Source organism: Schistocerca piceifrons, chromosome 6 (genome assembly GCF_021461385.2).
Source record: "Schistocerca piceifrons isolate TAMUIC-IGC-003096 chromosome 6, iqSchPice1.1, whole genome shotgun sequence".
Taxonomy (NCBI): Eukaryota; Metazoa; Arthropoda; class Insecta; order Orthoptera; family Acrididae; genus Schistocerca; species Schistocerca piceifrons.
Window position 1 is genome coordinate 358,740,659 of NC_060143.1, and position 16,836 is coordinate 358,757,494.

General features: G+C 44.3%; 1 protein-coding gene across 1 annotated transcript in view; it reads left to right on the top strand.

The window, feature by feature from the left end:
* Positions 1–16,836, top strand: part of LOC124802602 (protein turtle-like) — an 888,421-nt gene that overhangs the window by 597,200 nt on the left and 274,385 nt on the right. The window contains exon 4 of the mRNA XM_047263481.1: positions 4,964–5,115. Within this exon, the coding sequence (XP_047119437.1) occupies positions 5,010–5,115 (106 nt within the window). The 5' untranslated portion in view covers positions 4,964–5,009. The remainder of the gene's footprint in view (positions 1–4,963; positions 5,116–16,836) is intronic.

Below are 16,836 nucleotides of genomic sequence, written 5' to 3' on the forward strand. Positions count from 1 at the left end.
AAGTGTGATTTAAGCAATGTGCAGTCATTGAATTCTTGACAGCACAAGGTGTCGTGTTGTTGTTGTGGTCTTCAGTCCTGAGACTGGTTTGATGCAGCTCTCCATGCTACTCTATCCTGTGTAAGCTTCTTCATCTCCCAGTACTTACTGCAACCTACATCCTTCTGAATCTGCTTAGTGTATTCATCTCTTGCTCTCCCTCTACGATTTTTACCCTCCACGCTGCCCTACAATGCTAAATTTGTGATCCCCTGATGCCTCAGAACATGCCCTACCGACCTGTTCCTTCTTCTTGTCAAGTTGTGCCACAAACTCCTCTTCTGCCGGCCGGAGTGGCCGTGCGGTTCTAGGCGCCACAGTCTGGAGCCGAGCGACCGCTACGGTGGCAGGTTCGAATCCTGCCTCGGGCATGGATGTGTGTGATGTCCTTAGGTTACTTAGGTTTAATTAGTTCTAGGCGACTGATGACCACAGAAGCTAAGTCGCATAGTGCTCAGAGCCATTTGAACCAAACTCCTCCCCAATTCTGTTCAATATCTCCTCATTAGTTATGTGATCTACCCATCTAATCTTCAGCATTCTTCTGTAGCACCACATTTCAAAAGCTTCTATTCTCTTCTTGTCCAAACTGTTTATTGTCCATGTTTCACTTCCATACATGTCTACACTCCATACAAACACTTTCAGAAACGACTTCCTGACACTTAAATCTATACTCGATGTTAACAAATTTCTCTTCTTCAGAAACGCTTTCCTTGCCGTTGCCAGTCTACATTTTATATCCTCTCTACTTCGATTATCATCAGTTATTTTTCTCCACAAATAGCAAAACTCCTTTACTACTTTAAGTGTCTCATTTCCTAATCTAATTCCCTCAGCATCACCCGACTTCATTCGACTACATTCCATTATCCTCGTTTTGCTTTTGTTGATATTCATCTTATATCCTCCTTTCAAGACACTGTCCATTCCGTTCAACTGCTCTTCCAAGACCTTTGCTGTCTCTGACAGAATTACGATGTCATCGGCGAACCTAAAAGATTTTATTTCTTCTCCATGGATTTTAATACCTACTCCGAATTTTTCTTTTGTTTCCTTTACTGCTCGCTCAATATACAGATTGAATAACATCAGGGAGAGGCTACAACCCTGTCTCAAACCCTTCCCAACCACTGCTTCCCTTTCATGCCCCTCGACTCTTTTAACTGCCATCTGCTTTCTGTACAAATTGTAAATACCCTTTTGCTCCCTGTATTTTAACCCTGCCACCTTTAGAATTTGAAAAATAGTATTCCGGTCAACATTTTCAAAAGTTTTCTCTAAGTCTACAAATGCTAGAAACGTAGGTTTGCCTTTCCTTAATCTAGCTTCTAAGATAAGTCGTAAGGTCAGTATTGCCTCACGTGTTCCAACATTTCTACGGAATCCAAACTGATCTTCCACGAGGTCGGCTTCCACCAGTTTTTCCATTTGTCTGTAAAGAATCCGCGTTAGTATTTCGCAGCTGTGACTTATTAAACTTATAGTTCGGTAATTTTCACATCTGTCAACACCTGCTTTCTTTGGGATTGGAATTATTATATTCTTCTTGAAGTCCAAGGGTATTTCGCCTGTCTCATACATCTTGCTCACGAGATGGTAGAGTTTTGTCAGGACTGGCTCTCCCAAGGTCGTCAGTAGTTCTAATGGAATGTTGTCTACTCCCGGGGCCTTCTTTCGACTCAGGTCTTTCAGTGCTCTATCAAACTCTTCATGCAGTATCGTATCCCATTTCATCTTCGTCTACATCCTCTTCCATTTTCATAATATTGTCCTCAAGTACATTGGCCTTGTATAGACCCTCTATATACTCCTTCCACCTTCCACCTTTCTGCTTTCCCTTCTGCTTAGAACTGGGTTTCCATCAAAGCCCTTCATATTCATACAAGTGGCTCTCTTTTCTCCAAAGGTCTCTTTAATTTTCCTGTAGGCAGTATCTATCTTGCCTTTAGTGAGATAAGCCTCTACATCCTTACATTTGTCCTCTAGCCATCCCTCCTTAGCCATTTTGCACTTCCTGTCCATCTCATTTTTGAGACGTTTGTATTCCTTTTTGCCTGCTTCATTTACTGCATTTTTATTTATCTCCTTTCATCAATTAAATTCAATATTTTTCTGTTAGGCAAGGATTTCTACTAGCCCTCGTCTTTTTACCTACTTGATCCTCTGCTTCCTTCACTACTTCATCCCTCAGAGCTACCCATTCTTTTTCTACTGTATTTCTTTCCCCCATTCCTGTCAATTGTTCCGTTATTCTCTCCCTGAAACTCTGTACAACCTCTGGTTTAGTCAGTTTATCCAGGTCCCATCTCCTTAAATTCCCACGTTTTTGCAGTTTCTTCAGTTTTAATCTACAGTTCATAACCAATAGATTGTGGGTAGAGTCCACATCTGCCCCTGGAAATCTCTTACAATTTAAAACCTGATTCCTAAATCTTTGTCTTTTCATTATATAATCTATCTGATACCTTCTAGTATCTCCAGGATTCTCCAAGGTGTCACCCCAAAGGAACTTCATCAGAGAATGAAAGCAGTTTTGGTGATAGTGTTGATGTCAGTACTGTGCGTCGTTGAGCGAGTAAGTTTAAAGATGTTGAGGCGGGAACATCTGACTTGCGTGACAGATAAAGAACTGGACGCCCTGTGACAGCAACCACCGAGTTTCACAAGCAAAATGTTGACAGGCTGATTCAGGACGATCGTCGTATCACTCAGAGAGAAATTGCAAGCACAATCGGCGTTTCACAAGAACGTGTGTGTCATTTTATTGCTTTGATTGGCTATCGGAAGATCTGTGCACGATGGGTACCCCGGATGCTGACTCCTGAAATGAAAGCGCAAAGACTTTAAATTTGCGAGGAACTCCTCTCGCGTTACGAGAATGAAGGTGACGCCTTTCTCCATTCAGTTGTGACAGGAGACGAATCGTGGGTACACCATTACAACACGGAGACGAAGCGTCAGCCTATGAAATATCGACACAAAGACTCGCCCCAGAAAAAAAATTCAAGACGCAACCCTCAGTTGGAAAAATCATGGTCACAGAGCGTTACCTCACAACGCTGCGAATTCTGAAACGACGGCTATCAAGGGTACTAAAAGAATAAGGGAAATTTCTTCCTGCAGCATGACAATGCCAAACCACACACTTCACGTGCCACCACAGCAGAACTTCAGAGACTGAATCACACCACCGTGCGGCATCCTCCATACAGTCCAGATTTAGCACCGTCTGACTTCCATTTGTTCCCAATAACGAACGACGATCTGCGGGGACATCATTATGCTTCTGATGAAGACGTTGAGAGAGAACTGTGAGACTGTGGTTGCGGAAACAGATTGTCGACTTCTTCCCTGACGGCTTCAGAAATCTTGTTCATCGTTGGCAGAGATGTATTCAGTTGGCTGGTGATTATGTGGAAAAGTGAATATTGGTAACTAAAGATCACATTCTAAGGATTATTTCTGCGTTTAATTTATTAAAATATTCCCATTCAAACCAAATTAACGATGGAGGAGGCATTACTTTTCATTCAACCCTCGTAATTTTCCAAAAAAATGCAAGTAATTTTGTCCCGTTACTAGCTCTTCTAAAATGACTCAATTTATCAACACGTTATCGATAATTCCAAACCAAATATTGATCGAAAAACAAATCTGGAAATTGGTTTCCACTGTAGCATGTATATTTCCTTCGGCCGTCGACGATTATTACGTGTGTTTTTGATTTCATTCTGTCTAAATGTGGCGTCATCAGTTAATAACATTAATGGAAACAAATTAGGACTATCGTTTAACCAGTGACAAAGTGGGCATTGCCGCCGATGTAAAGATTGTGGACACGCTGTATGTGAAATAGACAGACGCTTTCCTCGTGTAATGATCGCCATACACATGTTCCTGTGGCACTTACACGTGGAAGAATACCCGTTTCACGCAATGTGCTGAAATCTGCGGTAACCAATCTACAATCAGGAATTCGACGTGTCGGAAAGCGCTGACGGTATTCTTCAACAGCAACAATAACGCTACCATCGCAGGAACCATAAAGTTACACTATATCTGCATATTGTTCATGTGTAGATGTTTGGCATTTCAGCCAGCGTGTGTACAAACACAATTAACCGATGCAGCTCTGATACATTGTAAGTCCTTCGCTCTGCTTCACTCACAACGCACCATGGACAACTGCGCATTCAGAGAGTTACTTTAATGGCAAAAAGACATCCGAGCAAAGAGGTTGACAGCAACGAGGTAGGTTGGGTTAGTATAAAACGTCAAAGAGGTTGGGTGGGTAAGACACGTGCGCACGCCAAAGCCCAAAAGCAAATGTAGGTGTTCCGGGTCAGATACTATTTGGGGTAGGCATATGTCCGTATTAATTTTCTTTGTTTCAGTCTGCCTGCTTAGCTGGGTGGTAACGTGCTCGCCTCCCATGCAAGCGGGCCCGGGTTCGATTCCCGGCCGGGTTGGAGATTTTCTCTGTTCGTGGACTGGGTGTTGTGTTGTCCTCCTCGTCACTTCATCCTCATCAACGGCGCGCAAGTCGCCCAATGTGGCGTCGACTGAAATAAGACTTGAACTTGGCGGCGAACATCCCCAGATGGAGAACGATTCTGTCATATTCCGGAATATCGACAGCTCCTCCTGGTTCACCCTGTATAGTCTGGATGACTCATCTATGTCATATTCCAAAATTATTTCGGTTTTTACAGTCTTATCATTTTTATAGTCGTTTTGATGCTTTTTAAAATTTGTGTTCTTTTTATAATGAATTTGGAAAATTTTGCACGTTTTGATGCTGTTTCTGTAAAAAAAATAGCTAACGATAGTGATAACATACATGGTATAAACGCAGCAGCAGCAACCACTTCGTCGCTGACGCGCGCGTTTGCTGACGCCAGCCTGGTGTTCTGTGTTGCAGGTGATGGTCTCGCCGGCGCTCTAACAGTGACTATGGAAACAGAGGGATGGGCATGCGCGTGGACCGAGTGGTCACGTGGTGTCGCCAGGCTGTGACCTTGCTGCTGTCGCTCGCCGCATCGCACTTCAGCCTACTCCTACTCGCGCCCTTAGGTGAGTCACTCTACAACAACTCTTAGCCAAACAGGTACACCTGGGACGTTGCGAGCTGATACCACTCCTTGTAGATCCTTGCTATCACTACAGATTTAGTTCTCCTCGACCATTGGCATATGTGTACTTCCAGCTGACATTACATTTTTCACCGCAGCAAACTAAGACAGAACTAGTGCTGTCAGATCCAGTAAACAGCAAATAAGAACTTCAGAATTGCAGGTTTAAAACGTCGGCAGGGCAAAGACCTAAATGTCGGAACACAAAAGACGGATGTACGTTTTCAGTCATTAGGGAAGCATTTTCTTATAATACACTAGCTTAGTAACTAGGTTTGCCGGGGTATATTTATTTATTCCAGTCTTCTATGAGTCCAGCTCCCTCTCTGTTCCCATCTGTTGTGTACATAGTTCCGCGCAGTCAGCGCGTACACAACTTTCCCACTAGAGCGCGCCCCGCTAAGCACAACAGCGCAGGCGCAGCGCTCGTCCGTCTCCGCACTACGAGATGGTGCTGCCATAGAGACAGACCAAATTCTGCTTCCGCCGATCCGCGTATTAATATGTAATGCAGCCAATGAGATTGCTGCTAACGTAGAACGTTTTCTCCTTGCGGATCACACTCACGCAGTGATACATGAACCCGCGAGGTATTATAACGAGTGTACAGGCCTCCTATTAGTCAGTCTGCATTTGTCTGCACCAGTCTGTACAAGTATACATTCGTCTGTACCAGTCTAAAGTCAAGTTTCAGTCTGCGCCTAATAAGATTATCATATTCCTGTACATAGCCATGAAGATAAATGTACAGACACTTTTGTCAAGTATCAGAGACATATGTGAGAATAAGATTAACATACCCATACCAAAGGAACTTCAGATTGTTAATTGTAAATAGCATCCAGAACCAAGTTAAGTAATTTTTATGCTTGTTATCATTTTAATAAATGTGTGTGAAAATTAATCAAGTTCTGTTTAAAGTTGGTCACTGTCAATCTGCTACTCTAAGCGTGCAAGTGGCATTTCTATCGTCTGACCTAACGGCAGAAGATAAACACACCACGATAAGACCACAAGACATATTGCTGACACTCGCCTACTTCGTTAGAGCGACATATCAAATAATCTGATGGTGCGTCTACTGAAGGTCTTACAGTATGCACACCACACCACACCATCTTATCCTTACCCCCCTTCTCTGTCAATCTCCACCATCCCATCTGTCCGCCTTTTCCACCCCTTCTCTCTGTCAGTCTCCATCTATGCCTCTCACTCTCCATCTCCTCCTCCACCTTTTCTTTTTACCCTCTCCCTCTCTCCATCTGCTCCTCCCCCTTCTATCCTCCTACTCCTTCCCTCTCTGTGTATCTCCTCCCCCCCTAATTCCATCTCTTCCTCCTCCTCCATTTCTTTGTGCTTCTCCACCACCCCATTCTCTCTCTCCATCTCCTCCTCCCTCCTCTATACACCTACCTCTTCCTCCTCCCTGTCTCTGCCCATCTTCTCCTCTCCCCACTCGTGCATTTCACATATATTCAACATATTTCACCCGTATTTGTACACATATCGCACCAGTATTTCTAACGATCTTCGCCCTGCATTCGTTTTCACGCAGCTCAATGTTTATGACGTCATATCTCCTGAACTGTGTATCGTACACTGATTTAATTTTCCTTGTACATTCAGTGGTATATGTGGTTACAGTCTGCAAAATGTGTTATCAACAGAGTTTGTATTAAAGAAGAAATAAATTTAAACGTCATGCGTGATGCGGCAGTTTTTCACGCATCCCATTGTTTATGACTGTATCTCTCCTGAACTATGTGTCGTGCAATGATATAATTTTTCTGGTACATTCAGTGGTATATGTGGACACTGTCTGCAAATTGTGTCGCGAACACCATTAGTAGTAAAAAAGTAATAAATTATAACGTCATGTTCCATGCGCCAGTTTTAGTGCATGAACAGCGAAAAAGTAGTTAACGACAAAGTTCTTTCCTTTCGATATTTTCAGGGAGTTTTCAGTTCCGATAAGTTTGGTAAAGGTTTGAAATTATGAACAAAGTTAGTTGCGAGTCACTAACTGCTCTCGTTCCCAAGTACTGCATGAATAAACTATGTGTGCTCGCGCGTCGTGAGTTACACTGCTTTTTTCCCCAAACCCCAGCCATTTTATGGATGGGTGGTTCTTACCCTCACAGCGATTGTTTCCAGATGGCAAGGGATATGTGTAACAAGTTTGGCTTAAATCAGTCCCGTGGTTTAGGAGGAGATGTGGAACTTACATGCAAATATAGACACATACATTTTTGCGACCCGCCCCAGCTTCACAGGGAATGAGCTAAGTATGTACAGCCGGACGATATTTCTAGCATAGCGGTAATAAGTTATATACACAAATCCTACTCGTGCATGGGTCTATCTACTAGTGGAAACCGTATCAAAATCCCTGCAATAGTACTTTAGATTAGCCTAAAGATCAGACAGAAAAGCGCGGCCAGGGACTTTAAATTAAACTTGTCTATAGATATTGTGAACAAAATTGGTACACTGGTACAATTGTACTAAAAAATGCTGTTATTTTCATAAAAATATCAACTTTAGGTGGGTAATGAAAAATATTTTGCAGGAAATAAAAGTGGAGTTTTCACTAATCTCCCTGACATATACGACCCATAAGCTTGCCTAACACGAAAAAGAGCGAAATAAAAAAAACACACGCACAGTAAAGAATTGTAAGCTTTTCTAACGACTGTTTAAAATATAGTGTGAGTCGGTGTTTAGGTTTGCTAGGCGCGGGGTAGCCGCGCCGTCGGAGGCGCGTTGCCACAGTTCGAGCGGCTCCCCTAACGAAGGTTCGAGTCCTCCCTCGGGCATGGGTGTGCGTGTGTTGTCCTTAGCGTAAGTTAGTTTAAGTTAGATTAAGTAGTGTGTAATCCTAGGGACCGATGACCTCAGCAATTTCGTCCCATAGAAACTTACCTCAAATTTCCATTTAGGCTTGTTAGTGTAGTTACATAAAATATGTAATTATAATTTAGCTTCATTCAAATTCTTTGTATTCGCTGCGTTTCGAAAGACGGAAATATTCTGTAAATCACTTACCAGTTGAGTTGCCAGATTAATTTGACAAAATCACCGAACGCTGCCTGGCGGAAGCATTTTCTGAGCTAAGGGCTGACGATGAACATAGCAAAACACTTGGGAAACATTAAAAATTATATTCATTGTTCCTAGTTACGGCTTTCAACAACTTTTTATTGCCTTCAACTTTTTTGGTAAAAATTGTTGCATGTTGAAAACTTCAGACTGCAACGAATACATATGCCTGCTTTTATCGTATCGAAACTCAATTTGCTTCTAGCGTCAGGCCATAATTGATCAAGTGACTGAAGACTCTTTTCCACATAGGCATTGCTGCATTGAACTGCCTTTATCATTTTGACTTTTTTATGTTGGGTGTTTCTTCTCCGTTTAAAACTACGTCCGCGAAAACGAGTTTGTGGGTGAAGAAGTTTGACTTTGTTATTGTTCCAAAATTTTACTTAGCATACGGTTCTCTTCGCATAAGCTATCATTATCAATGTCTTCTACAATACCCCCCCCCCCCCCACCTGTGATGTTTATCGTTTTTTATAGGTTAGATAGGCATACGAGATACGATACACAGTAAAGTCAAAACGCAAGTGTTCCACTCTGAGATTCCACTGACTAACGGGTGCGCGCTGGAGAATGGCGGGCTCGGGCGGTGACAGCTGAATGCAGAGAAAGAAAGAGACGGACGGAGATCGTTGAAGGTCACGAACGCAGCACGCGTCGGCTGGCAACAGCTCACCAAATTTTTATGTTTTGATTTCGCCAATCAATAAATAAATTAGTGATGCGAATGGAATTCTAAAAATACCGGACCACATATACTTCGGCACTAAACACCGAACACGTGGCTGAAATATCGAACAGTCCTGTAAAAAGCCAAAGACCTGGCAAACAGCAGTCGTGCACGTGCCTCAAACGTTTTGTTTCTAAAACGAAAGCACGAAACGAACAAGTGGGTGAACGCGAGGGGTGCTCACCGCCACGGAGTGAAAGTACGAGGAGGATTCAATACGTAATGCAACACTTTTTTTTCTGAAAGCAGGTTGGTTTTATTCAGATTCCACTACACCATATTATTCCCCACTGTCTTGGCTACAATGTGCAAGGCGACAACCTCACTCCACCTTACGCGGAGGGCCTGTATGCCCACATAGTACCACTTTACGGGTCAACAACGGAACCACCGTCTTACTGCATCAATAATATTTCCATCATCCACGTACTGCTTCCCGCGGAGTGCCTCCTTCATAGGGCCAAACAGATGGAAGTCGGAAGGTGCCAGATCCGGACTGTAGCTGGGTAGAGGAAGAACAGTCCAATGAAGTTTTGTGAGCTCCTCTTGGCAGTACAGACTTCCGTTGTCATGGAGGACAAAATCGTTTGCATTTTTTGTGGCGACACACACACAAAGTCGTTTTTTCAGTTTCCTGAAAGTAGCACAATACACTTCAGAGTTGATCGTGCACCATGAGGGAGAACATCGAACACTGTACTGTATCTGGGTTACCACCATCAACACGTCCACAAACCCAACTGGGATCTTTTCTATGCCCCACCACTTTTGAAGTAAATGCGCATTTCTGAATTTTTAGCAGTGCGCAATAGTCAACACATTTGGGGCCCCACATAACGCCTATACGGAATGGATGATGACATCCCTAAAGTCGGAGCATCCTGCGGATTCGGGACACCTGGCAACGCTAGGGACACAGGTAAGAGTTTTCAACCCATTCCTCTCTCCACCCTACAATACTTCTCCAGCTCTCGCTATATGTAGAAGGCATACTTTGGCAGTCGGAAATTTAATTGAAACATCGGAAATTACTGAACTGAGGACGAACTAGTTACAAGCAGGTGAACAAGTGAATTTTCAGAACTGGGGATGTGTGCCTATCGCAATCCCATTTCCCAGTTACGATCTTTAATATCTTTTGAAGCACTGTTTATAGTAATTTGACAGCAACAACAACACTCAGTGGTATTAGGCTTTAGGCCTGCTCAGACTGGTGCCGATAAGGCAGTACGAGAAGCGATCTATGATCGTGGGACATCTGATCAGCATGCCGCCAATCCCTCGAGCTTTTGTTGCCCGTAGGTGAATCGTGATTGCGCTGCTGCTTTTTAAATCGTGCATCTCCTCATTTAGCCTCAAGAGGCTGAGTGGCTCCCTTTCCAGATCTCCCTATATCAGAAAAAATCTAGGTAGGTATCGCGAGTCAAACCTGCGTCATTCCACACCAAAGCCAACGACACTAACCGTTTCTCCATCTTCTTTCTTTCTGTTTCTTCGTCGTTTTGCTTCAGCAGTTCCGCGCGGGTGTCGCAGGACACTTCTCAAATTCCGTCTTTGAAACCTTCACTCCACTTTTGTATTACAGAGGAGCCGACGCCCTGACCGAACACACTGGGCTATGGTGACAGCCACCATTCCTCTACAGAGGTGGTCTTGACTGCAATTTAATAGATAATATAATGTCATGGGATAAAATCACTGTTAATTAGATAACAAATTCAACCTAACAATATTTCACTCCACACTCACACTCGTTATTTTCTGTACAAAACTATTTTTACTCTGGTTGATGGTGACAAAGTATTTTGGGCGCACAACAGCATGATATTCACCGCTTTTTCTTCGATTAGTGTAGTTCTGCAAATTACTGAATCTTAAATCAACCCCACTTAGGAGAATTACTTTTCTTTCTCACCCGTGTGCACTTATTAATTTCAGTAATTTCAGTCTAATGCAACTATCTTCATAACTCCTCTTCCTATGACTTCTAAGAAATATGCATAAATTTTTTATATTACCCTTGGACATCCTGCTTCCCGTCGATATTTACCTCGCTTCTAATTATCACAATATTCAATATAATTTCATTTCAGTCAAGATTCTCTACAGTTGCCCTCGCACCACGCTTGCATACTCGACTCTAGACTCCAAGTCTATATTTTTGGAAACGCACGCGCTCAGCTCGTAAAATCTCGCATTGTCGACTCGAAAATGGCGAACTGAACTCTGTCTCGGAAAGCATTTGGCACTCCAGGTGATACGGTATCCTCATAAGCCTTTACGCATCCCAGCGATGGTGCGTTGACGGTTTTGCATCGCTGGCGTATGTGATGCTAACGGGGACTGCCAACTCAAGAGTTCCCAAAACACACACACACACACACACACACACACACACACACACACACACATACATACGGGAAACTGCGTGGCCAGATCTGCTTGTATGTGCCTTTGCATGATGATACATTTGTCTCAGCCCAAGAAGTGCTGGTAGACATTTCTCCTTTATACATGAGGCATAACACAATCGTATCACAAACAAACGACATTCAGTTGCGATTTCTGACGGAGAAACCCGCTTCGTGTTCTTTCCTCGTATACAGAATGCAGGTGGCGTTACCTCTACCTTTTTTGTGTGGCTGTACTGAATTGCTAATCAGTTGCATATCCAAGCATGTGGTACGCCTCCTGCCAATCTTAAGTTTGTTGCACGCCACCTTCATGGGCACTTTGCGTGTCCAGTGTCGACTAGCAACCGTTCCTGTTGCTGAGGTCACACTCAGCACTGCGCACTTTGCCATGGCTCAGGACACCCATCTACCAAGTGAGCCAGGCAGTCACCAAGAACTTGGTAAATACCATCTCAGTATCTTCTCTACGGAAGGGTGAAGCTTCACGTCGTACAGGCTACGTCGCGGACCTCGTTTTAACAGTTCGAATGTACAAAACTCCAGTAGACTAACATGACACTCGACGGCAGCCTGACGTAAGAGAATAAGAGAAATTCCCCTTTTCTGCCCCCAATTTCCTAATAAAAACCAAGTTCTCCAAGTGGTATGATACGGCTCTTTGTCAATGTGTACACACAAATGCCTTTAGATGTTTCTCTACAAACTAGGGAAGGGTGTTCGGTACACTGAAATAAGTAGTGACAAAAAATAGTAAGATGAATTGTGTATACGTGTATGAATTAAACATATTTGTCGCCGACTTCCTCTCTTTTTCCAGTCCCCGTGGAAAACCATCCGAGATTATCGGTAAACGTCGGTACACACATCGATAGTCACAGATGAATATGTAACCATCCAAATCTTATCACAGCTCGGACAGGAAATTTAGGTTTGGTAGTCATTCAGCTCAACTCTGAAAAGTCTCTTTTGTGCAGCTTCTACACTCGGTCTTGAGTTTAACAGTGTGCTACGAGATCAGATGATGAACGCATCCACCATGTGCACACTACATATGAATACTTTGACCGACGGCGCGGCCAACAGTGGACTGGGACGAATCTAATCTCTAATACATGTTGACCTGATTTTCTCTCCCGAAAGCTAGTGGCCAGATTCAACGATAAACTTCAGAAATAATTACATTTATTGGTGAACGTTCTGAAGCAGGCTTAATTCATAGTTGACTGACCAACACAGCCTTGGAAATGACCAATTCGGGTCGTTAAGTCGTATCAATGAAACTGTTGTACTATACAGGGTGGAGAAAAATTGTGTCACGGAAATTTAACCCTGGATAGCTGATGCCAGTAGGAACCAAAATTACTATTGTTGTGTAGGTCGACAACGCACCATTTTTAAACTACGGAAACTTGGCGCCACGCGCTCCAATTGGCCGCAGAATTGCCCTGTTGCCGGATGCTCTGGACAACGCATGACCGCGAATGCTTTGCCTGCCGGAGATCGCGATGTATCCAAGGTGGCTAAATCGCAGGTGACGTGTGTGTGATCCGAAGCGAAGCTTACGTATGAATGCCTCTGACGTGAGGTGAAGACAAACAGCAAGACCTATTCGAAACGTGTGCGATCACGCTGGGGAAGTACGAGGCGAGGGACGTTTGTATGTCTGAACCGACAATCATAGCGCTGCCCACCAATCGACGAGCAACAGGGCAATCCAACGGCCAAATGGAGCCTACGGCACCAAGTATCCGTAGTTCAAAAATGCTTCGTTCCCGACCTACACAACATTAGTAATTTTGGTTCCACTGGCATCAGCTATTCAGGGTTAAAATTTCGTTACACAGTTTTTCTCCACACTGTATAGCTACGCGGAGACGTAGGTGGAAAAGCACTCTTCCTAATAGTGTCCAACTTGAAACCGTTCCACTGGCGCAAAAAGAGCATTTTGCTGTCACTAATTGAGACTCCACGTTTCTTAATGGCTCAGGTTTTACGGTATCCAAAATCACACAGGGAGAAGAATCGTCGTTAAATCTGTTAGATACAGACCATTCGGCCTTCTGTACTTCAGAAAAACCAAACTGGTTTATTCCTATGAGCCTTCATAGTTAAGAGCCTGTCCCATAATTTTAGGATCAGGATTGTACAAGTTGTAGACGATTTTTAACTATCTGATTCGAGACAGAAAACTAATGTTACGAAATAACCATTTGGCTTTTTATCGAGATGAACATCTTACACTTTATAGCAAACATTAATACACATTGAAACTGTCAAAGTGTCGACCGACACTCTCAGAGCAAGCATGGATAATCCGTTGACAGAATATAACTATGGGTTCAGTATCATTTGACTCCGTTGTTTTCATATAGCGATGGGCAAAAACATGGAAACACCACGAGAAATACATACCTGAGCACAAATTCAGATGCAGGTTGCGCTGTTGTATTTCACCACGAACGACACTTGCACAATGTTCTCAGTACGTTGCAAACATCAGTCGTGGTTAGAACAGCGTTCTGTGTAGTTGTGAGTGCATCTGTCGGACATTAACGGATTCCAACGTGGCCAAATTGTTGGTGCTTGTATGATAGGTACTTTAGTAGCCAAGGCAGCCGAAGTGTTTGGTGTATCAAGAGGCACCGTATCGAAAATTTATACCGCATATAGGGAAAGCGCGAAAACATTATCCTCTGAGCCACAACGAGGGCGAAAATGCGTGTTGGGTGATCGTGACAGACGATTATCGAAGAGAATTGTAACGAAAAATAGGACAACAGCGGCAAAAGTCACTGCAGAAGTGAATGTCCCACTCACCAACCCCGTCAGCACCAAAACAACAATAAGGGAGAGCTTCATAAACTGTAAATTGCAGGGCTGGAATTCCAGAACCACTCGTCAGTGAGGCAAATGCGTGAAGCCCTAAAATCTGGATTATGGAGCAATGGAAGAAGGTAATTTGGTCCGGTGAATGTTATTTCACTCAGTGTCCAACCTCTGGTAGAATTTATGTACATCCGAAGAGTGAGACAACAGTGGGGGATCCGGTGGTGATACGGGCAGCGAAATCGTGGTATTCCATAGGCGCTGAGGTTACTCTGCGAGTCGCATTACTGTCAAGGATTATGTGACGATTTTGGCTGATCAGATTCATCCCACGGTCCAATGTTTGTTACCTAGTGGTAACGCTGTATGCCAAGATGAGAGTGGCTGTTCACACAGCTCGCGGTTTTGTGAGCTCGAGTGTGAATTGTTGCATTTGCCCTGGCCACCGCTGTCGCCAGATCTCAGTGTTATTGACGATTTGTAGGCTATTTTGCAAAGAAGGATGAACGATGGCTTCCACTTCCATCACCGTTCCTTAACTTATCACTATTTCTCAGGAAGAACGGTATAAAATTCCCTTGAAAACGATACAGAATACGTATTTATCCATTGCGAGACAACTGGAGGCTGTTTTGAATGTCAACGTGTTTCCTACGCCGCATTAGGCTTGATAAAGTATTGTGTTCTTCGTGTTTCCATTTTTTCCACCGCTTGTACATTATTTTCGTAGGTATCTAGTTTCTATTCAACCAGTACGCTCTATGCTTTCATGGGCTAGTTGACAGATGCGTATTGGTAACTCTCCTTCCACATGATCTATCACCACGTTAAGTTTTACTGTGTGAAGAAATCCTTGGCTCTCTGGATACTAGGACATTCTGCTGTACCGCAGTTATATTGCACATCTTTAAGTTTCCTTGGCGAGGAATTCTCCATCCTCGAGAAGTAATCACGAATATTTTATAGAGCTATATTTCCCGGTGGATACATCATAGAAGATTATTGTTTTTCAAGGTGGCGACACCAATATCTACGTGAAAGAGAGGTTTTTTTTATTGCTCTGAGCACTATGGGACTCAACATCTGAGGTCATCAGTCCCCTAGAACTACTTAAACCTAACTAACCTAAGGACATCACACACATCCATGCCCGAGGCAGGATTCGAACCTGCGACCGTAGCGGTCGTGCTGTTCCAGACTGAAGCACCTAGAACAGCTCGGTCACAACGCCGGCAGACAGTTTTTGTTATGAAACATATGTATTTTATAAACGGATTCCTCAACTGCACTGATCCTTGAAGATCTCACACCGAATGTTTGCTAACTACCACAAAATACACAGTTTAAAATCCTCTGTCGTCTGTAGAATTTTGATTGTATATTATACACTCCTGGAAATTGAAATAAGAACACCGTGAATTCATTGTCCCAGGAAGGGGAAACTTTATTGACACATTCCTCGGGTCAGATACATCACATGATCACACTGACAGAACCACAGGCACATAGACACAGGCAACAGAGCATGCACAATGTCGGCACTAGTACAGTGTATATCCACCTTTCGCAGCAATGCAGGCTGCTATTCTCCCATGGAGACGATAGTAGAGATGCTGGATGTAGTCCTGTGGAACGGCTTGCCATGCCATTTCCACCTGGCGCCTCAGTTGGACCAGCGTTCGTGCTGGATGTGCAGACCGCGTGAGACGACGCTTCATCCAGTCCCAAACATGCTCAATGGGGGACAGATCCGGAGATCTTGCTGGCCAGGGTAGTTGACTTACACCTTCTAGAGCACGTTGGGTGGCACGGGATGCATGCGGACGTGCATTGTCCTGTTGGAACAGCAAGTTCCCTTGCCGGTCTAGGAATGGTAGAACGATGGGTTCGATGACGGTTTGGATGTACCGTGCACTATTCAGTGTCCCCTCGACGATCACCAGTGGTGTATGGCCAGTGTAGGAGATCGCTCCTCACACCATGATGCCGGGTATTGGCCCTGTGTGCCTCGGTCGTATGCAGTCCTGATTGCGGCGCTCACCTGCACGGCGCCAAACACGCATACGACCATCATTAGCACCAAGGCAGAAGCGACTCTCATCGCTGAAGACGACACGTCTTCATTCGTCCCTCCATTCACGCCTGTCGCGACACCACTGGAGGAGGGCTGCACGATGTTGGGGCGTGAGCGGAAGACGTAGCCCAGCTTCATGGAGACGGTTGCGAATCGTTCTCGCCGATACCCCAGGAGCAACAGTGTCCCTAATTTGCTGGGAAGTGGCGGTGCGGTCCCCTACGGCACTGCGTAGGATCCTACGGTCTTGGCGTGCATCCGTGCGTCGCTGCGGTCCGGTCCCAGGTCGACGGGCAAGTGCACCTTCCGCCGACCACTGGCGACAACATCGATGTACTGTGGAGACCTCACGCCCCACGTGTTGAGCAATTCGGCGGTACGTCCACCCGGCCTCCCGCATGCCCACTATACGCCCTCGCTCAAAGTCCGTCAACTGCACATACGGTTCACGTCCACGCTGTCGCGGCATGCTACCAGTGTTAAAGACTGCGATGGAGCTCCGTATGCCACGGCAAACTG